Source organism: Aristolochia californica, unplaced genomic scaffold (genome assembly GCF_029961685.1).
Source record: "Aristolochia californica isolate CCGP_79_NKW_82.1479 unplaced genomic scaffold, dmAriCali1.0.hap1 SCAF_2, whole genome shotgun sequence".
NCBI lineage: Eukaryota > Viridiplantae > Streptophyta > Magnoliopsida > Piperales > Aristolochiaceae > Aristolochia > Aristolochia californica.
The window spans coordinates 48811545-48833245 of NW_027181881.1; the positions used below are offsets into that span (position 1 = coordinate 48811545).

Sequence of the window (21701 nt, forward strand, 5' to 3'; positions counted from 1 at the left end):
AGTGTAGCTAGAGTGAAGAAGCATCCCCCGCCTTTGGGTGGGAGGCGTTGAAGGCCTTCTGGTAAAGTTAGGCGGAAGATATAGTAAATGGCAGACGGAGGTGAGGTTCAAGATATTCAGTTTGCGCACTGGGGTTTCTTAGCTTCTGCTTCCTCTGTTTGCTTTCGTTTTCCCTGCTTTGTAGGCTTCTAACAATGTCATGAACTAAAGATTCTACACCTAGATCGTGCAGTCCTTGGATTGATTAGATTGCTTTATCGTAACAGTGCAAAAATGACAGATTCCATTCCTGTTTTTCTTTGGTATAAAATGGGGTCCATAGAATCTCTGATGGGAGGGTCCCCATCTCTCAGATTTTAAAGCACTTGTTTTCATATTTGCTGCACTTTTTGTTGTAAGTGTTAATAATTTGGGATATTTCAGGATTGTATCAAACGGCGGATAAGTTCGCAAAATGCTCGAACTCGGCTTCGGCTCGGTTCGATTCGAGTAAACCTGTATACAGATTGACCGCCATTTGTGTCTAAAAAAAGGCCACTTTCGGAAATTTGTAAAGATTTCATTAAGGGGATCGATCGTACTGCCACGAACACCGGCGTTTAATAGCCGATCCCTCGTGCTTGTCTTCAATCGTACTTGTCATCTCCTTTTCAGAGTCCGTTTAGAAAATCTAATATAAAAGGACAGAAGCAGATACTGCAGAGGCCAAAAATCTAATATAAAAGGAAGAAGAAACAGATTTCTTGTAGTCTTGTTCAATGGCGACACGCAGACCTTATAAACCCTAAAGTGTGGAAAGCCTCCCTTCTCTGAGATCGTCCCCCTGTGGCAGCGGAAAACAATGTTGGAATGGCTCAGTACAGGCAATCAGGTGCGGAGAGGTTTGGAGTCCGAGGGCAGGATTATCATCTCGGTAACGGAGGTGCGGACCAGATCGGACTCGTCGGATTTCGGGCCCCTTACAAGCATGGGCGCATCAGGCGGTTCGCGCGCTCCGATAAGAGCTGGAAGGTCTCAATTAGTGCGGTGGTTGTCATTCTCGGCCTCGTGCTAGTGGTTACTTTCTTTGCGTACAATTACATTTCCGGTAATAAAGGTTGGTTAGTCATTTGATTGAATTCCTGTCTTTTTATTGTGACAGTGAATAAGATAGTCATGGGAAACTTTTTGCTTGTTTAGTTATGCTACTGGATCTGTCGGGACAAGCTGCAGAATGTTCGTGCTCTTCGTGTATCATTCTCAGTTTTGTTTCCTTTTAGTTTCATTTGGTGGCCTGGCTGTTTTCAGTTTGAGCGTTGTACAGGTCTTCATATGTTGACCTCTCTTCCTATATTAAAACTCACAGAATATGTAAAGAATAAACTTACAGGATGGGAGGTCTTCCTGCACTAATGAATGATCTATATCGTAAGTGTATGGAAGATTTGTCATCTGTCGACAAAGGGAGTTAGATTTGATGACTGCTCAAGTAAAATGCAGTGAGAGTAATATACTAACACTGAGTGATTGTGCGAGTTTTTCTATCTTCCTTCTGGAGACACCATAAGGGACATCATTGATTAAGAAAAATGACAGGAGGATATGCATCCGAAGGAACAAGATTTTCTGAGGAGCAGTTTGTAATTGAAACTTTTGGCTGTTAAATGCATCAAATAGTTTTTGTCTTTGTATGGCGTCTCAAATAAATTTCATATTTTTATAACTTTATTTCTAATTCATTTGGTATTTTTCTTTGGTTCATATGATAAAAGTCATGTAAGCCATATGTACATGGCATATGTTTCATCATACAACCAAACAATTGGAAAAAGATATTATATTTTGTTGTTGGCGAAAAATTTAAGCAGGCTTTGAATGCAATTTCTTATCTGGTACAAAATTTTAATTGTAATATTTAAACAATTGGAAGTTGAGGAAAATTTGAAGTAATCATACCATAATAAGGTAATTAACTAATGCAATTCAGTTCTTTCAATTCTCTTTTATGGTATAATCAGGCAGGACATTAGCCTCTTTTGTTTTTGCTGTCTAGAGTTTGTCATCAGTAAAGACAGCCAAACTAACTCTTGCTACTTGATATTCTCAAAAAAAAAAAAAGAAAAAAAAAAGAAAAGAGAAAAAAGAAAGACTCTTGCTTACTGTCAAATACATATTGTGTTTAAATTAAGCTTGTCATTTTCTGTTGTTACTAATTCAATTGTAATAAAATACTTGTGATCATTTTCCAAAAAAATAAAATACTTGAGAGTATTCAAAATTTAAATTAATCAAGATAGTTTTATTGCTTCAGACATACAAAGACTACCTTATCTTGTGAACTCTAAAACTGCAAATTTTCCTGATTATCACACTTTAATATTGATGGAAAGCTGTCGTGCTTTTACATTTTGGAAGTCCTCAGTGATGTTTATTAGATGCCTTTGGCTTGCTTTTTCTTTTTTTTTTGTTTTTCTTTTTCATTATCTTATTGAAACGAACAATGAGTTGTCCTGATGATGTTGCTATCTGTTTGTTCCTTTTCTTTTTCAACTTTTATTTTCCCCAAAATGCTTTAGTGTTTTTATTTTCTGAAACCATTTTGCTACAATTGATGAAAATGAAAACATGTAGAGCTTCAAGGACATGATGTCGCCCAGGGCAGCGATCTGGAGGCTCTGCCACATTCAACTCTAACTGGAAGGTATAAAGTTCTTAAGTTTGGTCAGGGGTCTGTACATCATGGCCGAGATTCAAGGTACTGGGACCGAGATGACAGGAGAAGGGACAAAGAATATGATGAAGATGCCTCAGAGCTCACTACTGATGATAAGACTGATGAATCTCCCAATAAAGGTCAAATATTAGAAGATGATAAAAGTGAAAGGAGAAAATACCTACCAACAGATACTCTCAAGCGCCTATCTAATGTAATAACCACAGGGCTGTATAATGAAGTTGGACGTGATGAACTTAAACATTACGAAAAAGAGTATGAAGCATCTCTCAAGGAAGTTGGGCAGTCTGGTGGTGATAATAGTAATGGTCATAGCATTTCCATTGATGAAGATAAGGACATTCAAAATAGGGAAATAGATTCTTTCGACGAGTATGATGATGGTATTGATTTACAAGATTCCCGTGCTGAAGAATCTGATGTTGGAATACATGTGAAAGATGCTAAGCCAGATGCAAGAAAAGGTCAGGAAGTTGAGAATTTTGAGGAATTCTTTGCAAAAAAATCTGAGAAAGATCCTTCTACTCCATCTAAGAATCTAAATCGTGTCCAACTGGAAGCAAGGGAGCGCAGCATTGATGGTGATTCTTCAAAGAAATCTTCCCCTGATAAGAAGTCAAACTTGAAAAGAAAAGGGAAGAAACGGAAATATTCTAGTAAGTGTTTTTTTTTCTTTCCCTATTTTGGCAGATTGATAAGTTCTAAATGTCACATATGGTTTTTTGACCAAGAGCTGAAATTTTTTTCTATAATTTCATTTATCAACTTCATTCCCTGTGATTTGTTGTCTTGTAAAGAACTGGTTGGATATCCTACCCTTATCAACGTGGCCGCATTCAAATATTTTTATCATTGTAGTGAGTGCAGTAAACATTTGGGACTCATTTTTTGGCTTGCTCTGTGTTTGCTTCGTTCTATAGTGTTACTGTTGTTTTAAAACCTCCTGTCTAGGCCACAATGAGCTGCTTTGATTGTTGTCAGGTATCTCTCTCTGTTCTTCCTGACTGTTTTGGTAGTGGAAAACCATTATAATACTTCAACTAGTTTTGTCATTTGTTGCTTGTTTTGGCTGTGATATTTTTCCTTTTCAATGTTACTTGTTGATGGCCTTTTTTTTTTTCTTTTTGTTTATGGTAACTCTGTGTACTGCCCTTTTTTTGTACTAATACAGAAATTTACATCAGGAACAATGTACTAATGTCATGGCAATACTTACAATCACTTTTATGGTATCTCAACATGTTGTACCGCTTGTACATCATGGTACTTTTTTTTTGTTTGAAAAAGATGTATTAATAAAACGAGAGAAACTACAAAATTTGGGGGAGTAGGTCCCTTACAACCAGCGATTGTAGGGTAACTCCTTGCCTGGCAAGCGCATCTGCTGTCGAATTAGGGGATCTTGGAATGTGAGTCCAAATACAAGAAACAATTGAGGTAATTTCTAAAATTTCCTGAAAGGTATCCCAATGCCGCCATGGGGGAGGGGATGCACTCTCACACCATCCTATAACCACTTTTGATTCACCTTCGATATGAAGAGTCCCGTTGCATTTGTCTTTGAAGATGCGGAGACCATGTAACTCTGCAGACGTTGAGTCGGATGTGCCTAGAGGGCCGGCATAAGAGAAAAGCTGATTGCCGGAATGATCTGAAATAACTCCTCCGAAACCAGAAATCCCAGGGTTACCAAGAGACAAGCCATCAAAATTTAACTTAAGCTAACCAGGTTCAGGAGGAGTCCATTTTTGCAAAACCGGGATCTTTTTCCCTAAGTGCATCATAGCCAAATTTCTCTAGTTTTCACGAATAGGGGTGCCCAAAAAAGAAGAGATGACTTTCTTGGTCAAAAGCCAAGTAGATATATGACTCACCACTTGGTCCACAACCCGATCTGCAGATTCACATTTTGCATCAAAACATCTTCTATTGTGCTCATTCCAAAGCCCCCACGGGATGAAACTAACATAGGCAGAGAACATCATTTTTCCAAGGCCAGGCAGAGGGGTACCAGTTTACATAATGTTACTTTATTACCACTTTACTACAAAAACGTTGGGCATCTTATTTCTACAAATAGGAATGAATGACAGTTAATTTTGGTGTATATAAATTTTACTTGAAGAGTGGCAAAAGGCATCCATCTCTATTTCATGTTAATTTCTTTTAATAAAATAACTTCACACTAGGACACAAACTTTATATTATCAATTTTCTTTTCACCATTCTCAAAAAAATGTCTTTTTTGGACTGGAATACTTCATAACAAAACGAGCGTGCTGAAGTATGTGTTGTTAATACCCTTAACCTTTTTTATAGGTTATTTTTTGTTGGATAAAACGTAATCTTTATTGAGAAATGTTTTTGTCTGTTCACAAAACCTTGAGGTTTGAAACTAAGGTTAGATGGTTATTCTACTATCAATGGGTTTGGACCATTTGTATTTTTGTTTTTCTCTTTTTTTTGTCAATGGAAATTCATTCTAGTTGTACTACTTTACAAAACATGCCTGACATGTTGAACGACATCTAATTTTCTCAGGTTCCTCTTGCGAGATGAAGTTCTTAAACTCTACAGCCCAACTAGTTGAACCCCTTGAGAGCCGAAAATTTATGAGATTTTCCTTGCAGTATATTGAAACTGAAGATCGTCCTCCTGGTGTGGAAAATTGGGAACCAAGGTTTGCTGGGCATCAAAGCCTTCAAGAAAGGGAAGAATCATTTTATGCTCATGATCAGAAAATAAATTGTGGTTTTGTTAAAGGCCCTAAAGAATCACCCACTACTGGATTTGACCTGGCAGAAGATGACATCAAATTTATGCGTAGTTGTCATATAGCTGTATCCTCCTGCATCTTTGGAAGCTCAGATAACTTAAGATCACCTACCAATAAAATGGTGAGAGCAAATCATGGTTTAGAGTCATCAAGTCTCTGGTCTTCATTGTAGTTGATTAAATTTCTCTTCTTATTCAGATAGTATGCTGCTTTTGTCAGATTTTAGCCCAAAAGCATGATTCATATGCACGCTTGTTTTTGTATGTGTATTTCAGGTTACAAGATCGTCAAGAAAAAATGTCTGTTTTGTAATGTTTGTGGATGAAAGTACACTGCAAACTTTGGCTTCCGACGGACAAAATGTAGACAGATCCGGATTCATTGGTTTATGGAAGATTGTTGTTGTGAAAAATTTACCTTATGATGACATGCGCAGAGTAGGAAAAATACCAAAATTTTTGACACATCGGTTATTTCCTTCTGCAAGGTACCTATTCTCCTCCTACCCCTTCTCTCTCTTCTCGGTGTATATTAAAATCTTTCCATTCTGACTTTGATGTTATTGTTGTTCTCCAGGTATTCAATATGGCTAGACAGTAAGCTAAGACTCCAGAAAGACCCCCTACTCATATTGGAATACTTCCTCTGGCGGAAAAATTATGAATACGCCATTTCGAATCACTATGATCGCCACTGTCTATGGGAAGAGGTGGCACAAAACAAGAAGTTAAACAAGTTCAATCACACTATTATTGATCAACAGTTTGAATTTTATCAGGCTGATGGGTTGAAAAGATTTAATGTCTCTGATCCCAACAAACTTCTGCCTAGCTGTAAGACTTACATCAATCTTATGGATTTATGATTTATTTAATTAATCTTGTCATGAATCTGATGGACCCCTGATGTCTCTGTGATGCAAACAGATGTGCCTGAAGGATCTTTTATTGTGAGGGCACACACGCCAATGTCAAATTTGTTCTCATGTCTTTGGTTCAATGAGGTTGACCGTTTCACTCCTCGTGACCAGCTAAGTTTTGCATACATATATTTGAAGCTGAGAAGGATGAACCCAGAAAAACCATTCTATCTCAGCATGTTCCAGGTACTGCTTCTTACTGTTATTGTGACGCCATAACTCCTCCCCTGCTCAGTTCAATGAACTGCATGGTACTTTGTGGTGCATGTCTATCTAAGGGCTCGCCACCTTGTTATAATTCTTATAAAATGTATACTGTGTTCAGAAGTTATCGAAATCATCTTATGGGCGGCACTATTATACTTCCTGAGTTTTTACATGGTCTACCCTGTATCCATGCCATATGCATATTAGCTGCTTGGAAGCAGTTGTTGATCTTCCTTTTATTTGCTCACGTGATTGCAGGATTGTGAAAGGAGATCTATTGCGAAATTATTCCATCACAGGCCAGAAGATGAGAGAACCCTTCAATCACAAGCAGCAGAGTGAAATTTTGGTCCAATAGCAAAAGCTTGTTTTCTCAAAGCATGCTGCCATTTTGATTTTCTTCGGTAGATGTCCTCTTATCCAGACAGTTGCTACAAATGCACGAGTGCAGGTTTGGATAAGGTGAATTGCCAAGGGTAATATGTTAACAGCTTTGGTCTTGGAATGGAAGTGCCCAGCATGTTCTAGTCAAATGAGTTTATGCTTTGTTTTCATTGTGGTCCTGAAGTTCTTGGTCGTCTGAATCCAATGTGTCTCTAGAACGACCTGAAAGTTTTTTTTTTTTTTGATTCCCACTTAGGCAATCAAGCTGTCGTCATGATCGCTCATTACTCATTTCTATTGATATCTGTTCAGCCATTATTTTTTTTTTTTTGGTCACACTTGTATGATATGTAAGCATTTTTAGAGGTGTTAGAAACTAAAATCATGGCTCATTGGTTCCTATAATGTCCATTCTCTGTGCCTAAACAGTGATTTTTTGTGTGTTTCATCTGGTGTCCAGCTGTTTTGGCCAAGTCATTATGGTGATCCACGAAAATTGAACTTTATGGTACAAACAGAAAGACCCCCTTGCAGAGGTACTTGGTTATTAGCAAATATGTGATCATTACACTGTACATGTGGAGCTCATATTTATTGAATTTTAAGGGTTCTAAGCCTCTACTATTGTATCAAAATATTTATCTTAAATTTTCACTATTTAAATCTAAATACACCTTGAATTGCGGTATAGGAACTGTTAATCTCTGGGGTCTGGTTAATCGAGAGAAGAGTGTATTAAAGATAACTCTAAAAAAATCCAATACTTAAAATTATAAAAATAAAAATTCTAAATATATTGTGATGGATTTAATAAAGTGTTTCTAAAAGTAAATGCGTCCAATTTTTTTTATATCTCTGTATACTAAATGAAAAAAAAAATAGAAGTTCTTTCTGAGACAAAATCGGGATGCTGTGGATATGAACCAGTAAATTAACCTTCAAGAAGAGATTTCATTTCATGATTCTTTGATTCATCTATCGATCACAAGTGCGGCCCCACGTCTTCTTCACCGGAAAACCGAATGGGAAAATTGTAAAACCTAACCTCCAGGGCGGGAGTTGCAGCCTTGCAGGCATCCCAGAGTATCGTCCCTCCCAACTCCCATCCCTCTTACAAGATTCATTCCGTACAAAGCGTTGAATCTTCTCCTCCCGGCTCCCGCTGCTTCGCCGACGGGAAGTGCGCGATGAGAAAGAAGCACGATAAGCTCTTGTAATGGCCGGCTCTCAACACCGTTGCGTCTTTGGTCAGTGATGACAACAGATCTCCCTCTTCCCTTCTCTCGGAGTATATAACTTTTATTTCGAATTATCAACTTTTTGAACTTCTTTCTTTCTCTGATTGGTGGCAGTTGGGAACATACCGTACGATGCCACGGAGGACCATTTGAAACAAATCTGTGAGGAGGTAGGGCCCGTCGTCTCGTTCAGGTTCGTCGTGAAAACCCTAAAGTTTGAATTCTTTCTTTTCCGTTGGTCTTGGTTCCGGTTCCGTTCTCTGGGTTTCTTTGGATGGGTTAGCAGCTGAAGAACAGCGTCTTTATTAGTCTTTTGTCGTGAATTTGATACTGCGCTTTGCCATTCTGCTTTGACAAATAATACCGGTGACTTCCAACTGAATCTCGAAAAACTTATTTAGGGTTCTGACATATGGAAGTAAACTTGTTAGGATTAGCATAAACGTGGATCCAAAGTAATTCAAGTGGCCTTAAGGACTGCTAGTTATGTTGAACAGGATTCTCTTTTGGCCTAGGTTTTGAACTTTGGCCGAGTTCTCTGGTTCCAGAGTGTGTAAAGCCTTTGACCTCTTGGAGGCTAATGATGTCTTTTCTCGACATTGCTTTTGATTAATATTTAGTTACTAATGACCTAATCTAAGAAAATTGTAAGAAGTGAAAGATTTTTATTTTCTGATTAGCTCCCTCTGGAGTTGTTCTTCTTTGCCAGGATATATTTTAAGAAGACTAATTCATGGGGCTAGCTGTTTATTTGTTGACCAACTGCTGAGTAATACATTCTTTAGGTGAAATATGTGGTTGAACAGGTAGGAAAAGCTTCAACCAAGTGGGCCAAAAAAATCTTAGAACTGAGACCAGTATCTGGAATGAGAATGGTTTCGTTGAAGTTAATTTATGCCAGTGAGTGACGAACAGGAGACTTTGAACTTTAAAAGAAAAATCTATAAAAATAATTAATCATCCTTTCGTTCAGTGCTTGAAAGAAGAGCTGTAACTTTGGAGATTTTTTTGTGGCTGAGAAGGTACTAAGTTTTTATTGGGTCAAGTAGAAACTAAGATCTGGATTTGCATAGTTGAAGGAAAGGGAGATGTCCGTAATGTTCTTTCTCTATAAGATAAATTTTCTTGATAGGCAAATCCAAGTTCATGATTTTGGAGTAATTAGGTCTTTTGAATCATTGAATGAGGGTTAATAGGATTTTAGCCTTACCAAGCAAGAGAATTTCTTAAGGCCTAAATAAACTGATGGCTTATAACACTGTTCCTTGATATCCAAGTAAGGGTGGGCATCGGGTCGGGTTTGGTGGAGAACCTGATCTGACCCAACCCGAAATACGTGGGGACGGGGATGGAAATAAAATCCCGTTGGGTTTTTGGTTGGGGATGGGTTTCCTCGAACCCGATCGGTGGGGATGTATACCTATAATGCCCCCCTCTCATATTAAAATGACATTTGGTTTAATAAAAAAACGTAATTGTTTAACTTTAGTTGGGGTATTTAAGGATTTTTTTTTAAATTTAAAAACACTCTTCACGTTGACGTGTACACCCTCTAATTTAAAAATAAAGACTCGAACGTTTTTTATCCATATAGAGAATGAAAAGGTTCAATTTAGGGCATTTAAAGAAGAAAAAATTCAGGCTTCGAAGCCGTTATTTACAAATTTTTATAATTTTTACAGGCTAATAATTTTTTATGGGCCTTTATTTATGTGTTGGGTCGGGGATGGGGGCGGGGACGGGGCAGGGATGGGGTTGGTTTCCCAACCCCGTTCGGGTTTTGTTCAAGGATGGGAGTCGGGTTCGGGGATCCCGTTCAGGTTTTGGGAAACCCGTCCCCGACCCGATCCGTGCCCACCCTTACATCAAAGTTATAATGCTTAGAGAGGTCACAGATAAGGCACCACTTTTTTTTCTAAAGAAAAAGGAAGTTGCCTTATGAGGCAATGTGATGCTTGCATTTCATGGAGATAGTTTGGAAGTTGGAATAGGAGGTCAGCAACAGGAAATTTATGATAAGAGAAAAGTCATTGCAGGCAAGTGCAACTTGGTTCTTTCCTATATCAAGTGATTTAGGTTTTAGGGTTGGGCAAGTAGTTTATGCTAATAATAACTAAAAATGTCCTCAATGAGGCCTGTGCACATGTTCTACTTGTTAAATTATTACCAAGATGGACTTTTTAAAAAACAAATATTACCAGGATGGACAGCACTGTTGGATTCTGGTTTATTTGATGGGTTTTCTGCTAGTTTAGAATTGAGTTATTTTGTATTCTCTAAAATAGTCGGACACGATGCCTTCATATTTGGACTGTGTTTTGACTTCTGTAAGGTTTTTATGGTTACAGACAAATTAATTCTTTTTATTTCAGATTAGTTCTCGATAGAGAGACTGGGAAGCCAAAAGGTTATGGGTTCTGTGAGTATAAGGATGAAGAGACGGCTCTCAGTGCTCGCCGCAATCTCCAGGGATATGAGATCAATGGTCGACAATTGCGTGTTGATTTTGCTGAAAATGATAAAGGATCTGACAGAAATCGAGAACAGGTATAGTATCAATAAGTGGCATTGTCTTGTTTGTGTATGATGTATTATACATCCCAAATCATACATGCCTGTCAAGTAACGGAAAGTGATTCAATATTAAGACGGATTTTAGTTGTTCTTGAAAGGAGTATGACTTTCCCAGCTACATGTTTTATGTTAATGTGAAGTTTATGGTGCAGGGTCGAGGTGGACCAGGGTTGGCATCAAGCAACGGTTAGTCTTCTTCTTATTCTAACATAACTTTATTTTCGTATTACTGGGTCTTCTGCTAATTTATGTCTGGAGTTCGTCTGATCTCTTTATGGGAAACCTTCAGGTAGTGGTGTTGCAGTACATGCAGATCCTTCTCTCCATCAGCCGATTGGTGTTCAATTGGCTGTGACTGCGGCTTCTGTAATGGCTGGGGCCTTGGGTGATAGACAAATCACTATTGGGCAGTCAAATCACATGGGATTTCAGAGTCAATCTAGTTTAGGAAATGATCCACTCACTCACTATTTGGCCAAAATGTCTCGTGCCCACTTTTATGAAGTCATGACTGAATTGAAGGTAATATATACTTTCAATTGTCATTGTGTTTTCAGTGTTCGTACATGAAGGAGCTTTTAAAGTTGTGATATTCTTATTGCAGAAAATGGCTAAACAGAATAAAGCATTAGCTCGCCAACTATTGCTATCAAATCCTAATCTATCGAAAGCTCTCTTTCAGGTTAGTCATGGTTAAGAATTGGTTACTGATCAAACTTACCCTCTGAGAAAGATTCTCAAACCATTGTAGGTGGAATGGGTGGCTACTATTTGGGCTAATCAATTTAAGGGTTGTTTTATTGACATGCATTAAATACCACCAGTTGGAGAACCGGCCCAACTTGTGCTCTTAAAAAAATGGGTACAGATTGATCCAATAGCATCACGATAATCTAATGATAATTTTTTGAATGTTGATTTTACGCACACTACATCCAATACTCATGCTAAGATTTAAACCCAAGACCCTTAATCTAGAAACCCCGATGTGGTTATTGAGCCAAAGGCCCAATCCACCTATCTAAAGAATTGATAGTTCGATTTGCTCATAATATTTGTTAATTATAAATTTTCTGTACGTGTGATAGTTGAGGAAGCACACCTATATTCTTTGCAGCTGAAGCTACAAACAGCTTTTCTGAAATAGAGATTTGGCTTTGTTCCCAAAAAGCTATTCGATGTTTCACTTCTATTTCAGCTATGTTTGTGTCCATAAACTAATTCTTTTTGTGTTTTCAATTGAAATGGTGATGATTGAACTAGAAGCCAAAGACTAAAAAATATGAAAACAAGATTAGAAGAAGCAGGTCTAACAATGACAGCTTGAAGGCCAGCCGCTTCTTTACCTAAAACATCAGCTACATAATTCACTGACTGCTTCACATAGACCGGCAAGCAGACCTCTTACTTTAGTTGCAACAAAAACAAATTTAGTTGCAGCAAAAAAATTAGTTTAGTTTCTAGGCGATCACCTACTCTAGACTACTATGAACAGTTCCAGATGTGATCTCTTTGGATTAAACTTAACTTGGACTCTGCTTGTTGTGGATCTCTGCAGGCACAGATAATGCTTGGTATGGTGTCTCCACAAGTGGTGCGTCTCGTATATCTATTCTAAAAATCTATAATTCGTATGTAATCTGAGGATTCACTGCAAACTAAAATTCTTGTGTTGATTTTACATGTGCAGTTGCAGATGCCCAATATTCGGCAGTCGTCCAGCTCAATTCAACAGTCATCAATACAGGAGGATAAGCAGTTAAGTCATCCATCTCAGACTAATCAGACACTTCCTTTGCAGAGTGCTAGCAGTGTACAGCTTGGGCTTCTTCCCAGAATACCAGAAGCTCAGTTGGTGCCCTCCTCCGGCCCACCAATTAAAGCTTTGATAGGCCAGAGTTCATCTTCCCTCCCACTCCAACAACAATCTCTCATCCAACCTATGCCTTCTCAGTATTCTCAGCAAGCACAAACTCAAATTCTTAGTGGAGTTACATCAGCTCCATCAATAAGACCTCTGCAGCCACTCACAGGTTCTTCTGTTAGGCCACAATCTACTCCCTCTTTTGTGTTTCCCAAAGGAAGTCTGAAGCCACAAGTACAGCCATCTTTGCTTCCACACAAGGTGAGAGTTGGAGCACTCACTGTAGTAAACAATTCACAGATGTCTCTTTCAAATTCTATTCCTGGACCTCTACCAGGTCAGGCAAAATTTCAGGTATGACATTGCCCACAACGACCACACACCCCATGAGCGAGCACACGCGCGCGCGCGTGCACACACACACACACACAGAGGAAACCAATTCACATTAACAGATACATGCAAATTAGATGATCTCAGTCAAACTGTAAAGAAAATGTTTGATAAGATAGTCCTTAGTATTTGGTGGGAGTAACTTCTTTTTTGAAAATTGCGGTATTTGCATGAAGTCATTCCTCCCAGACAGGATAAAAGAAAAGCATAATTTGGGAGTTTGCTGCTACTTGTTTTTGCACAAGTTTCAAATATTTGGCACTTAATAATAACTCTTCCATATAGACAGAATCATATCTTATTGCTAGGAGAAAAAATTAGAAAGTAAAAAAACTCAAATCCACTGTAAGTTTTTGGCATCAAATACAAACCCTACTACACCCAGGTAGTAATTTCATGAAAAAGTCACCTTCTAGATAATACTAATGATTAAAATACAAGTCCCGATTCCTGAGACTTTGTTACTTATTGTCTGTACAGGCTTCAGTACCAACAATATATATTTATAATTTGATAAAAAAAAATGTCAAATTTGTATTAATGGTTATGTATAAAAAGGCAACTCTTATCATCTCTAATCTGTTTTAAAAAACACTTTTTTATGTTTATCAAAATCTTTTGTTGTGACAGCCTGGTCAATCAAGTTCCTCAATCTTGCTGGATGGAGTGGAGTCAGCTTCTAGGGAAGGCAGTTCAAATGCTCAACTAGGCCAAGATACAAGATGGGGTCAGAGAACTGAGAGTTTGGACCCAACAACTCATCCATCCAAGCTAATGAGGTTAGATGATGGGTACAGCGGGTCCAGCATAATGAGCAGCAATGCCAATATGAGTGGATCCGCGCAAGGTTTTGGAACCAGCTTGCTTTCTGCAACCCTAAAAGGCCAAATTGATGGGGCCCAGCAATCCAAGAAACAAGCTCCTCAGGTGATTATGCACTACCCAATTGTCCGTAATCATTTACTAGATGCTTGTTGTTTTATTGGTGAAATATAGAATATGTAAGTGAGGTCTGTATTCACGTAGTGCAGAAGAGTGGTTCTTTTGTGCCAGATGTTGAGGTTTGGACACACTGCAATGTGTTCACAAAAAGTCTAGGATAGGGTCTTCCCCACTTTGTGAAGCTTCTCTGTATTCCTTTTACTTTTGTTTGAATGTTCCAGTATTTTATAGCTTCATCCTGTTTGTTTGTGTTGGCTAACTGCTTTTTAATTGTCACTCCGCATACACTCTTCAATCTTGACTTAACCAGTTAAAAATATTCAGGAAAATTATATTTGAATATTGAATTTTGTTTTCCTTAATTTTTATGATTGTTATTTGAGCATTATGTAAACGTGCAAGTCAAATAAGGATTACGCACAAGCAACCGTAGTACATTGCTTGATATGTCTTTAGCTGATTAGTTTCTTTCTTGGAATTATTTTAAGTAGGATGTTTGTTGCATGTTTATTAATATTTCCATCCATTTTTTTCTGTTCAGCCGGTGCTGCCACCAGAGGTAGAATCGGCTCTGCTTCAGCAAGTCATGAGCCTCACATCAGAACAATTGAGTTCACTGCCACCGGAACAACGGCAACAAGTGCTTCAACTTCAAAAGATGCTCCGCTGAGTACCATCAAAGACCTGAAAATATCTAAATCTTCAGAGTCCTACCCATCGGAGATGTAAAATAGGGTCCAAAAAATGAAAATCAGTCTCATTCATTGCAGGGCCGAGCACTTTTGTCTCCTATACCTGTCTGTGTCCATTATCTGTAACATATCAGTCAGGGAGCTGGTTGGTCGATTAACGCCCCAACCATCAAAAGCAATAAGGGTTCTGAGCAGCGTTTTGTGATTCTTTACATGTAACAGAAGGAAATGGGAATACGTTTTCTGATTATTGCGAGGACAAAGCCCGTGTTTGTCTCGACTTCTTGGTTGGGTGGAAAAGAAAAATAGCTTGCTGAATGTGGAACATGATAGTCTGATCTCTACAATGTATTTGCTCTATTAGCGAATTGAAACAATTTTGCCTTATCTGAACGGTTCCTCTTGTTCTTATACTTGTCGCATTATCTGATTTGGAGCCATCTTTAAACAAAAGAGATTGTTTATCTCATGTTATGGGCTCTTATTGAGCTCTTATTTGATTTTAAATTTTTTTATTTTCATAAAAACCCAATTGAATCATATTCATTGAGACAGAGTGAAAATTCACCGGAAAATAGGCCGCAGTGTTATCCTTATCACTGACGTAGATCAGTTATCTATTTTGGATTACAGGTTAAAGTCCCTTTTATTAGGGCCAGACTTTGTAACTTCTCTAAAAACTGCAATATCAGATATATTATTCACTTCCTAAGCCACTAATACTATAAAACATGTATATTATATTTTTTTCTTTTTTTATTCATTTTTTAAAAAAAATTGTGTATATCTCTAACAAAGGAAGTGAATTAAATTATAATATTTTTTAAAATTTAAAATATTTTTCGCCGACATTATTTGTGAGTCTGTAACTGTGAGAGCGCGTTACCAGGTCCGATACGGCCCAGCGTAACTCGTGTCGGCCGTTACGCATCGGAATTTAGAGACGGGCAACGCCCGTTTCATCCCCCATTTCACTACTGCTGTTTCGGTGGATGTATATGAACCCAGAACCAGAGCTGCGGAACAGTGACACGCGAGGGAGCCCTGATGCAGCGAAACGCGTTTACCGTGGTTGTCATCTTTCTCGCTGCTGCTGCTGCAATAGTCTCGATCCCGTTCGTCTCTTCCCATGATTTCAAATTGAACGGCTCGGTCTTGGAGCTTGACGAATCCAACTTTGATGAAGCCATCTCCAGTTTCGACTATGTCTTTGTCGATTTCTATGCGCCCTGGTGCGGGCACTGCAAGAGGCTGTCTCCGGAGGTCCTCCTTTCCCTCTCTTCTCTTCCAGTGATTGATTTGTCTTTGTTTTTTCGGTTTTTATTGACCATTTCATTATTAATTTGTTCTTGTATTTGGTACTGGGCCTTTGTTAATACTGGATTTCAAGTGATCTGGTAGAATGCTGTTTTTCAGTTAATATAACTTAACCTACAAAAAAAATGGTTGTAGAAGTTTGTGTTATTAGGGATTTCTTGTCATAATATCTTTTGGTCCCTATTTCAATACTAAAGTGACTAAATTCACACTAATTTTTTATTTTGCAGTTGGACAAGGCTGCTCCAATTCTTGCGCAGTTGGATAAACCAATACTGATTGCTAAAGTAAATGCTGATAAGCACAGAAGCTTCACTGAGAAATATGATGTGGAGTATGTCTTCTTGCTCTGTGAAGATCTAGTGCTATTCGTGATTTATGAATTTTATTTGACCATAATAACCTATAAAAATTTCTTGAAACTGATTAAGATGGAGTCAGTTGCGATGTCTTAAACAATTCTGGTACTGCCCTTTTCTCTTTGATAAAATTGCTTGCCCTATTAAAAAAATGACCCATAAATCATCGGTCTGATTTCCTGTACATTTGATGTGCTAACTAAGCCCAATGAGGCTGTCCTCTACCTAGTTACAGATTTCATGCTCTTTTCTTCTTTTGTGAACTTTTATAATAATTTGTTGCTTTATAGGTGCAAAAGGCCAAAAATACGTCTTACCTGAGTTCTTCATTTTTGTTAAAAAGTGTTTGAATCTTTCATTATGTAGATTAAAATCTGTTGAAATGATGCCTTGAATTACATCGATGCCAGTTTCATGTTGTGCCTGCTCAAATCATGTGGAGTAAATTTATTGTAGATTGTTGCTGAGGTTTGCGGTGGTAGCAGAGGAATTGGCCATTATAGTTTAGATATTTGTATGGTTGGATGTAACGTATTTTGGGCCATGGATAGAAGCCAGGGTTTCAATCCTTTCTTTTGTGAGAAAGAAAAAAAAAAAAAAAAACTTCTGCATCTCCCAATTTTTTGTTGATAGTGAATCTCTCTTTTTCCTGGCCTGTAGATGTAGGCAAAATTGGCTGCATCACATTAAATCCTTGTGTTTTTTTTTCGATTTATTCTGGTTTTGTTTGTGTTTTCCTGCTTCCATTATAACCGAATCTAATCCAAAGCACTGACATCTGTCCTCAATTGGGGTTCACTTGAGAAAAACTAAAGTGTTTTGGAAGCGTCATTGAAGTTCTTTTGGAGTTTTAAGTTTTCAGTGTCAACAATGTTCTGAGATTTTAATTGTCTTTAGTCTCTGATTTTTGTTAAGCTTTTATTCTTCTCCCTTCATGGTTCTATGAAGTTGTGCCTGTTTTGGATTTCTCACATTTTTGGCACTAAAAGCAGAGGAAATTTACATGGAAAGAAAGAACATGTATGGCTTTAGATTCTTGTACCTGAATAGTCATCTTCTTGTTGTTCTGATCCGATCTCTTTCATATGTGGTGTAGCGGGTTTCCTACACTGAAGCTATTTATGCATGGGGTGCCAACTGATTATTCAGGCTCACGTAAAGCTGAATCAATTGTTCGATACTTAAAAAAGTTTGCTGCACCAGATGTTTCTTTTCTTGAATCAGACTCGGCAATTATTGACTTCATTGAAACAGCTGGTACAGATGGTCCAATCTTCATTGGCTTTGGCTTGGACAAGACTTCAGTTGAAGGATTTGCAAAGAAATACAAGAAAAATGTATGGTTTTCCATAGCAAAAGATTTCTCCGAGGAAGTTATGATCACGTATGATTTTGACAAGGTTCCTGCATTGGTTGCTCTTCATCCTAAGTACAATGGGAGAAGTGTCTTTTATGGGCCTTTTGAAGGTGAGCGGAAATTCTGCAATCTGACTTTTGTCCTACTCTTTTTCTCTCTTACATAAGGTCCCATCTAATTATAGTAGTTATTATTCCTGTTAAGTAGTAGCTTTCTGTCAATCAGGCAGATGCTAATCAGGTAAATGGATTCAGTGGTTGAAACAAATGTCATTTGGAAATGAGTGACATTTCAAGGCATATGATAAGTATCGTTAGGCCTAATTATCAAATAACATGTTCTTCAAAAAAGTTGATGAATTATGAAATGACTTGTGTTGGAAAACAAGTCCAGGGGTATTTTGGTTTATTTCACCACTTTGGTAGATTCATCTTTATGTGTAATCTTGTTCTAGATTCACATAATATATATAAAATAACCAAAATGCCCCTATTTAACTGTTATCTTGTCCTAATTCTTTGCAGCAAAACACTTAAGTTTGTAATATTTTGTTGGCGGTCTCTCGTGCAGATGTTTAAAGCTTGCTTTGACTGTTGAAAAAGAAAAGGATAATGGCTTGAGATTGGTTTTGACACAATAGCTAGTAGTACTTTGCCTTTAACCTGCTTATTTTGATTTTTTGCAGAGGCATTCTTGGAGGATTTTATTAAACAGAACTTATTGCCTCTAATCATGCCTGTAAACTATGATACCTTGAAGTTACTGAGGGATGATGAAAGGAAAGTTGTTGTAACAGTTTTGAAGGATGAAACAGATCAGAACTCTTTTGAATTGATCAAGATTTTGAGAGCTGCTGCATCTGCAAATCGTGATTTGATATTTGTGTATGTTGGTCTCAAGCAATTTGAAGGCTTTGTCGATCCCTTTGATATTGATTCGAAAACGAAACTGCCAAGAATGCTTATCTGGGAGAAAGGTGAAGAATATTATATGGTAAGTCAAATCCTTTGTCTAGATTTCAGCTTAATTCACTATTAATAGTTTAGTTTTTGTTTTTCCTTATGATTGCTGGCGATTAATTCACTCTTCATTATTTAGTTTTTATTTTTATTTTTTATAATCAATGGTGCTAATTTCTTTAAATGAGACGAAGATGTGAATGCTTTCTGTCGTATGCATCATGAACAGGGTGACAGTAACTTCTCTGAGTAATTGTGTCATGTTCCTTGTAAAATGAGTCTTCTGCTGAAAATGCTCTCAGCTTTTACTTCTTTATCACACTGAAATAAGTACAGATTTAAGTTTTTCTGAAAGATCATATTTTAGGTTTATGGTAGTCCATGGTGGAGTTCCATTGAATGGACTCACTGAGTGCATGAAACTGGTAATGATGTGGACCTCCCTTCTTCACAGTACAAGATGATCTAAACTGTTCAGTGGGGTTTTGTTTTTCCACATAAGATAGTAAGATGAACTTTTCACGATTATTCCTATTCAAAAAGTCATTATTTTTTTGCAATTAATATATAATAAAAATGTGAAAAAACAATTTTAAAGAATATTTCAATGCACATTTCTTGGAAGTCTTTGAGAACCCTGATCTCCTCAAAGTGTGCTCTCTTTCTCTCTCTCTCTCTCTCACACACACACACACACACACACACATTCAATGCACATTTCTTGGAAGTCTTTGAGAACCCTGATCCTCCTCAAGTGTGCTCTCTCTCTCTCTCTCTCTCTCTCTCTCTCACACACACACACACACACACTTTTGTCAACTGCTAGGATGTTTTAACATGTCCACTTCATGATAGCTTGCTTTTCTTCTATATGTTGATACGATGATTTGAAGGAAGGTTTTTGCTTATTCTAATTAGGTTATTTTGCATAAAAGGTTGTAGGCTCAGAAAATTTTGATGAAGAGGATCAGGCATCTCAAGTTAGTCGGTTCCTTCAGGGATATAGAGAAGGAAAAGTAATACGCAAAAGATTCAAGGGTCCATCATTCATTGGCTTCATCAATTCACTAATCAGCATCAATACTGTATATCTTGTAGTATTCGTAGTGGCATTGATTATGCTTGTTCAGTATATGACTCGTACTGAAGAAGAAGAGATTCCTCCAATGAAACAAACAGAAGAGGTTTTGGATGAAGGCAGCTCAGCAGCAGAAAGCGAAAGCGGAAGAGAGTACCAACCTGGAGACAAGGAAGACTGAAGAATGTCCTAGTTCCACAAGAAGTTCCTCATGGTAACCATATTTTTTTTAAACTTTGTTAGTCTACAAGCTTCAATCCATACGAAGGGAATAGTGTCTTAATACATAACGGTCCTAATCAAAAAGGGTCATATGTGCATCCTATAAATAGACGGTAATTGTTAACCTCAGTTATGCTAGATTGAGATTACATTTAAAAGAGTACAGATATGGGATTTGCTACCAAAGATGCTTGTGAGAGGAGCAATTCCTAGATGGTTTGAAGGATTGGCTTTTCTTTTATTGATCAATAGAGGTTATCCTATTTGTTTTAACAAGCTATTTTGTTACTCAAAGACTTTGTATGGGCACTTGGGGTGAAGAGGAGTGTTTGTGATGGAAGTTAAATTTACTAAGAATTCAGTATTTCGATGGCATTTCCGGTACTAATCCTCTTATACGGATTAACTTGTTCTCCAAGAACTGAAAACTTGAATTCCTTAATTCCTCATCCTATTCACTGAGTTAGTAAACATGCTCGATCTTTGCAGGCTTGATCGTTGAGGCAAAGACCTAGGCTTTTACTCGGTTCTTTTCTCAAGCCTCTGGATTAGAAGTGACTATATCTCTATCAATTCATGACTTAAAAAAAAGAATTTAGCAAACAGCAAAAGATGAAAAGACGAATGATAAACATATCACACGGTTAAGAAATTTGCCTTTATCCACAGGTTGGGTTCTTCTTGCTTCTTTGCTTGACAATAAGACAGCGATGGTGCAGGATGGAGAATGGGACCCACGTCCCATACTGAGCTTACGTTCATGGCCACACCCTTTATGAGGAACTAATTAACCAGAGGATAAGATATAAGACCAGAACACCACTTTCGAAGACAATCTTCTCCTCCATCAGAACCTTTATTCTCCCTGTGTGGTAATGGAGAGGTAGTACTCTTTACCTTTTTAAGCCAAGTGGTATTGGATTTCCTCCACTGGCCATAAGAAAGAATCCTTTCTAGTACCAGAAAATATAAATGTCACACCGCATTTCACATCCATTAATGTGCTTTTTAATAGTGTTTAGATTGCCTTCTAAAGTGTCTAAAACAACTTAACTACCAAAATATAAATATAATGGTGGGAATTGGGAGAGGAAGAAATTTTTTAATATCAGAAGAAGAAGAAGAAGAATAAATAATTTCCCCCATGCTTTTCACCCAACAAGTATGCAACATTTATAAAATTACAACAGGTATCGTAGCGTAATCTACAAAAGGCAAATGCTTCATAGTTACAACTTGAGACGATCTCAAATTCTGTCAACTCTTATCTTGATCTCTATAAGAAGGCACTGTTTATCCTAACCCACTTTTCTCGAAACCATTCAAGCAGGGTTATGGTCGGTTTAATGTTAACAAAGCTTAACCCAATTTTGATGATGGTTTTGGATAGAGCTGACTTGAATAATGTGCTTGCTTGTTAGGTTTACACTTAACGCCTATATATATAAAATAGAGAATTAAATTTGAAATAGAACTGCAAAGGCTGAGTTTCTTGCCCACCGGTTGCCAGAAGACACAAGACTTGCGAGCGGTGACATATCAAATATGCCTTGTAATCTAAGGCCGGTTAACAACCGAAATTTAAAAAGGGAACGGAAGAAAGTAAACTTTGTAAATATGTATAGTATTGCTCGTCTATGACAGCCGGAAAAGTAAGTTAAATATTGAACGCCTCTTGAACTGACTTTAAATTATGAGGAAGAAGGC

General features: G+C 37.6%; 3 protein-coding genes across 5 annotated transcripts; all 3 read left to right on the forward strand.

Moving 5' to 3' along the window:
- The first annotated feature begins 547 nt into the window (after nucleotides 1-547).
- On the forward strand, nucleotides 548-7533 carry LOC137955815 (uncharacterized). Of its 3 annotated transcripts, XR_011113183.1 has the most exons (8): nucleotides 548-1096; nucleotides 2611-3369; nucleotides 5255-5610; nucleotides 5765-5976; nucleotides 6066-6322; nucleotides 6416-6594; nucleotides 6874-7091; nucleotides 7460-7533. XR_011113183.1 is itself a non-coding variant. In XM_068802964.1 (7 exons), the coding sequence occupies exons 1-7, from the start codon at nucleotides 850-852 to the stop codon at nucleotides 6955-6957; spliced, it is 2094 nt and encodes a 697-aa protein (XP_068659065.1). In that variant the 5' UTR covers nucleotides 548-849; the 3' UTR covers nucleotides 6958-7445. The 3 variants fall into 3 exon arrangements, 2 of the variants coding, with proteins under 2 accessions (XP_068659065.1, XP_068659066.1); XM_068802964.1 differs by lacking the exon at nucleotides 7460-7533 and having other exon boundaries at nucleotides 6874-7445; XM_068802965.1 differs by lacking the exon at nucleotides 7460-7533 and having other exon boundaries at nucleotides 548-1087; nucleotides 6874-7445.
- A 429-nt stretch (nucleotides 7534-7962) lies between these two features.
- On the forward strand, nucleotides 7963-15092 carry LOC137956117 (cleavage stimulating factor 64). The gene is made up of 10 exons (XM_068803460.1): nucleotides 7963-8246; nucleotides 8352-8430; nucleotides 10610-10784; nucleotides 10964-10997; nucleotides 11101-11333; nucleotides 11416-11493; nucleotides 12370-12405; nucleotides 12502-12936; nucleotides 13699-13995; nucleotides 14552-15092. The coding sequence occupies exons 1-10, from the start codon at nucleotides 8216-8218 to the stop codon at nucleotides 14678-14680; spliced, it is 1527 nt and encodes a 508-aa protein (XP_068659561.1). The 5' UTR covers nucleotides 7963-8215; the 3' UTR covers nucleotides 14681-15092.
- Nucleotides 15093-15694: 602 nt separating this feature from the next.
- On the forward strand, nucleotides 15695-20358 carry LOC137955888 (protein disulfide isomerase-like 5-2). Its single transcript, XM_068803089.1, has 5 exons — nucleotides 15695-15965; nucleotides 16250-16353; nucleotides 17475-17845; nucleotides 18421-18728; nucleotides 19630-20358. The coding sequence occupies exons 1-5, from the start codon at nucleotides 15750-15752 to the stop codon at nucleotides 19951-19953; spliced, it is 1323 nt and encodes a 440-aa protein (XP_068659190.1). The 5' UTR covers nucleotides 15695-15749; the 3' UTR covers nucleotides 19954-20358.
- The last annotated feature ends 1343 nt before the right edge of the window (nucleotides 20359-21701 follow it).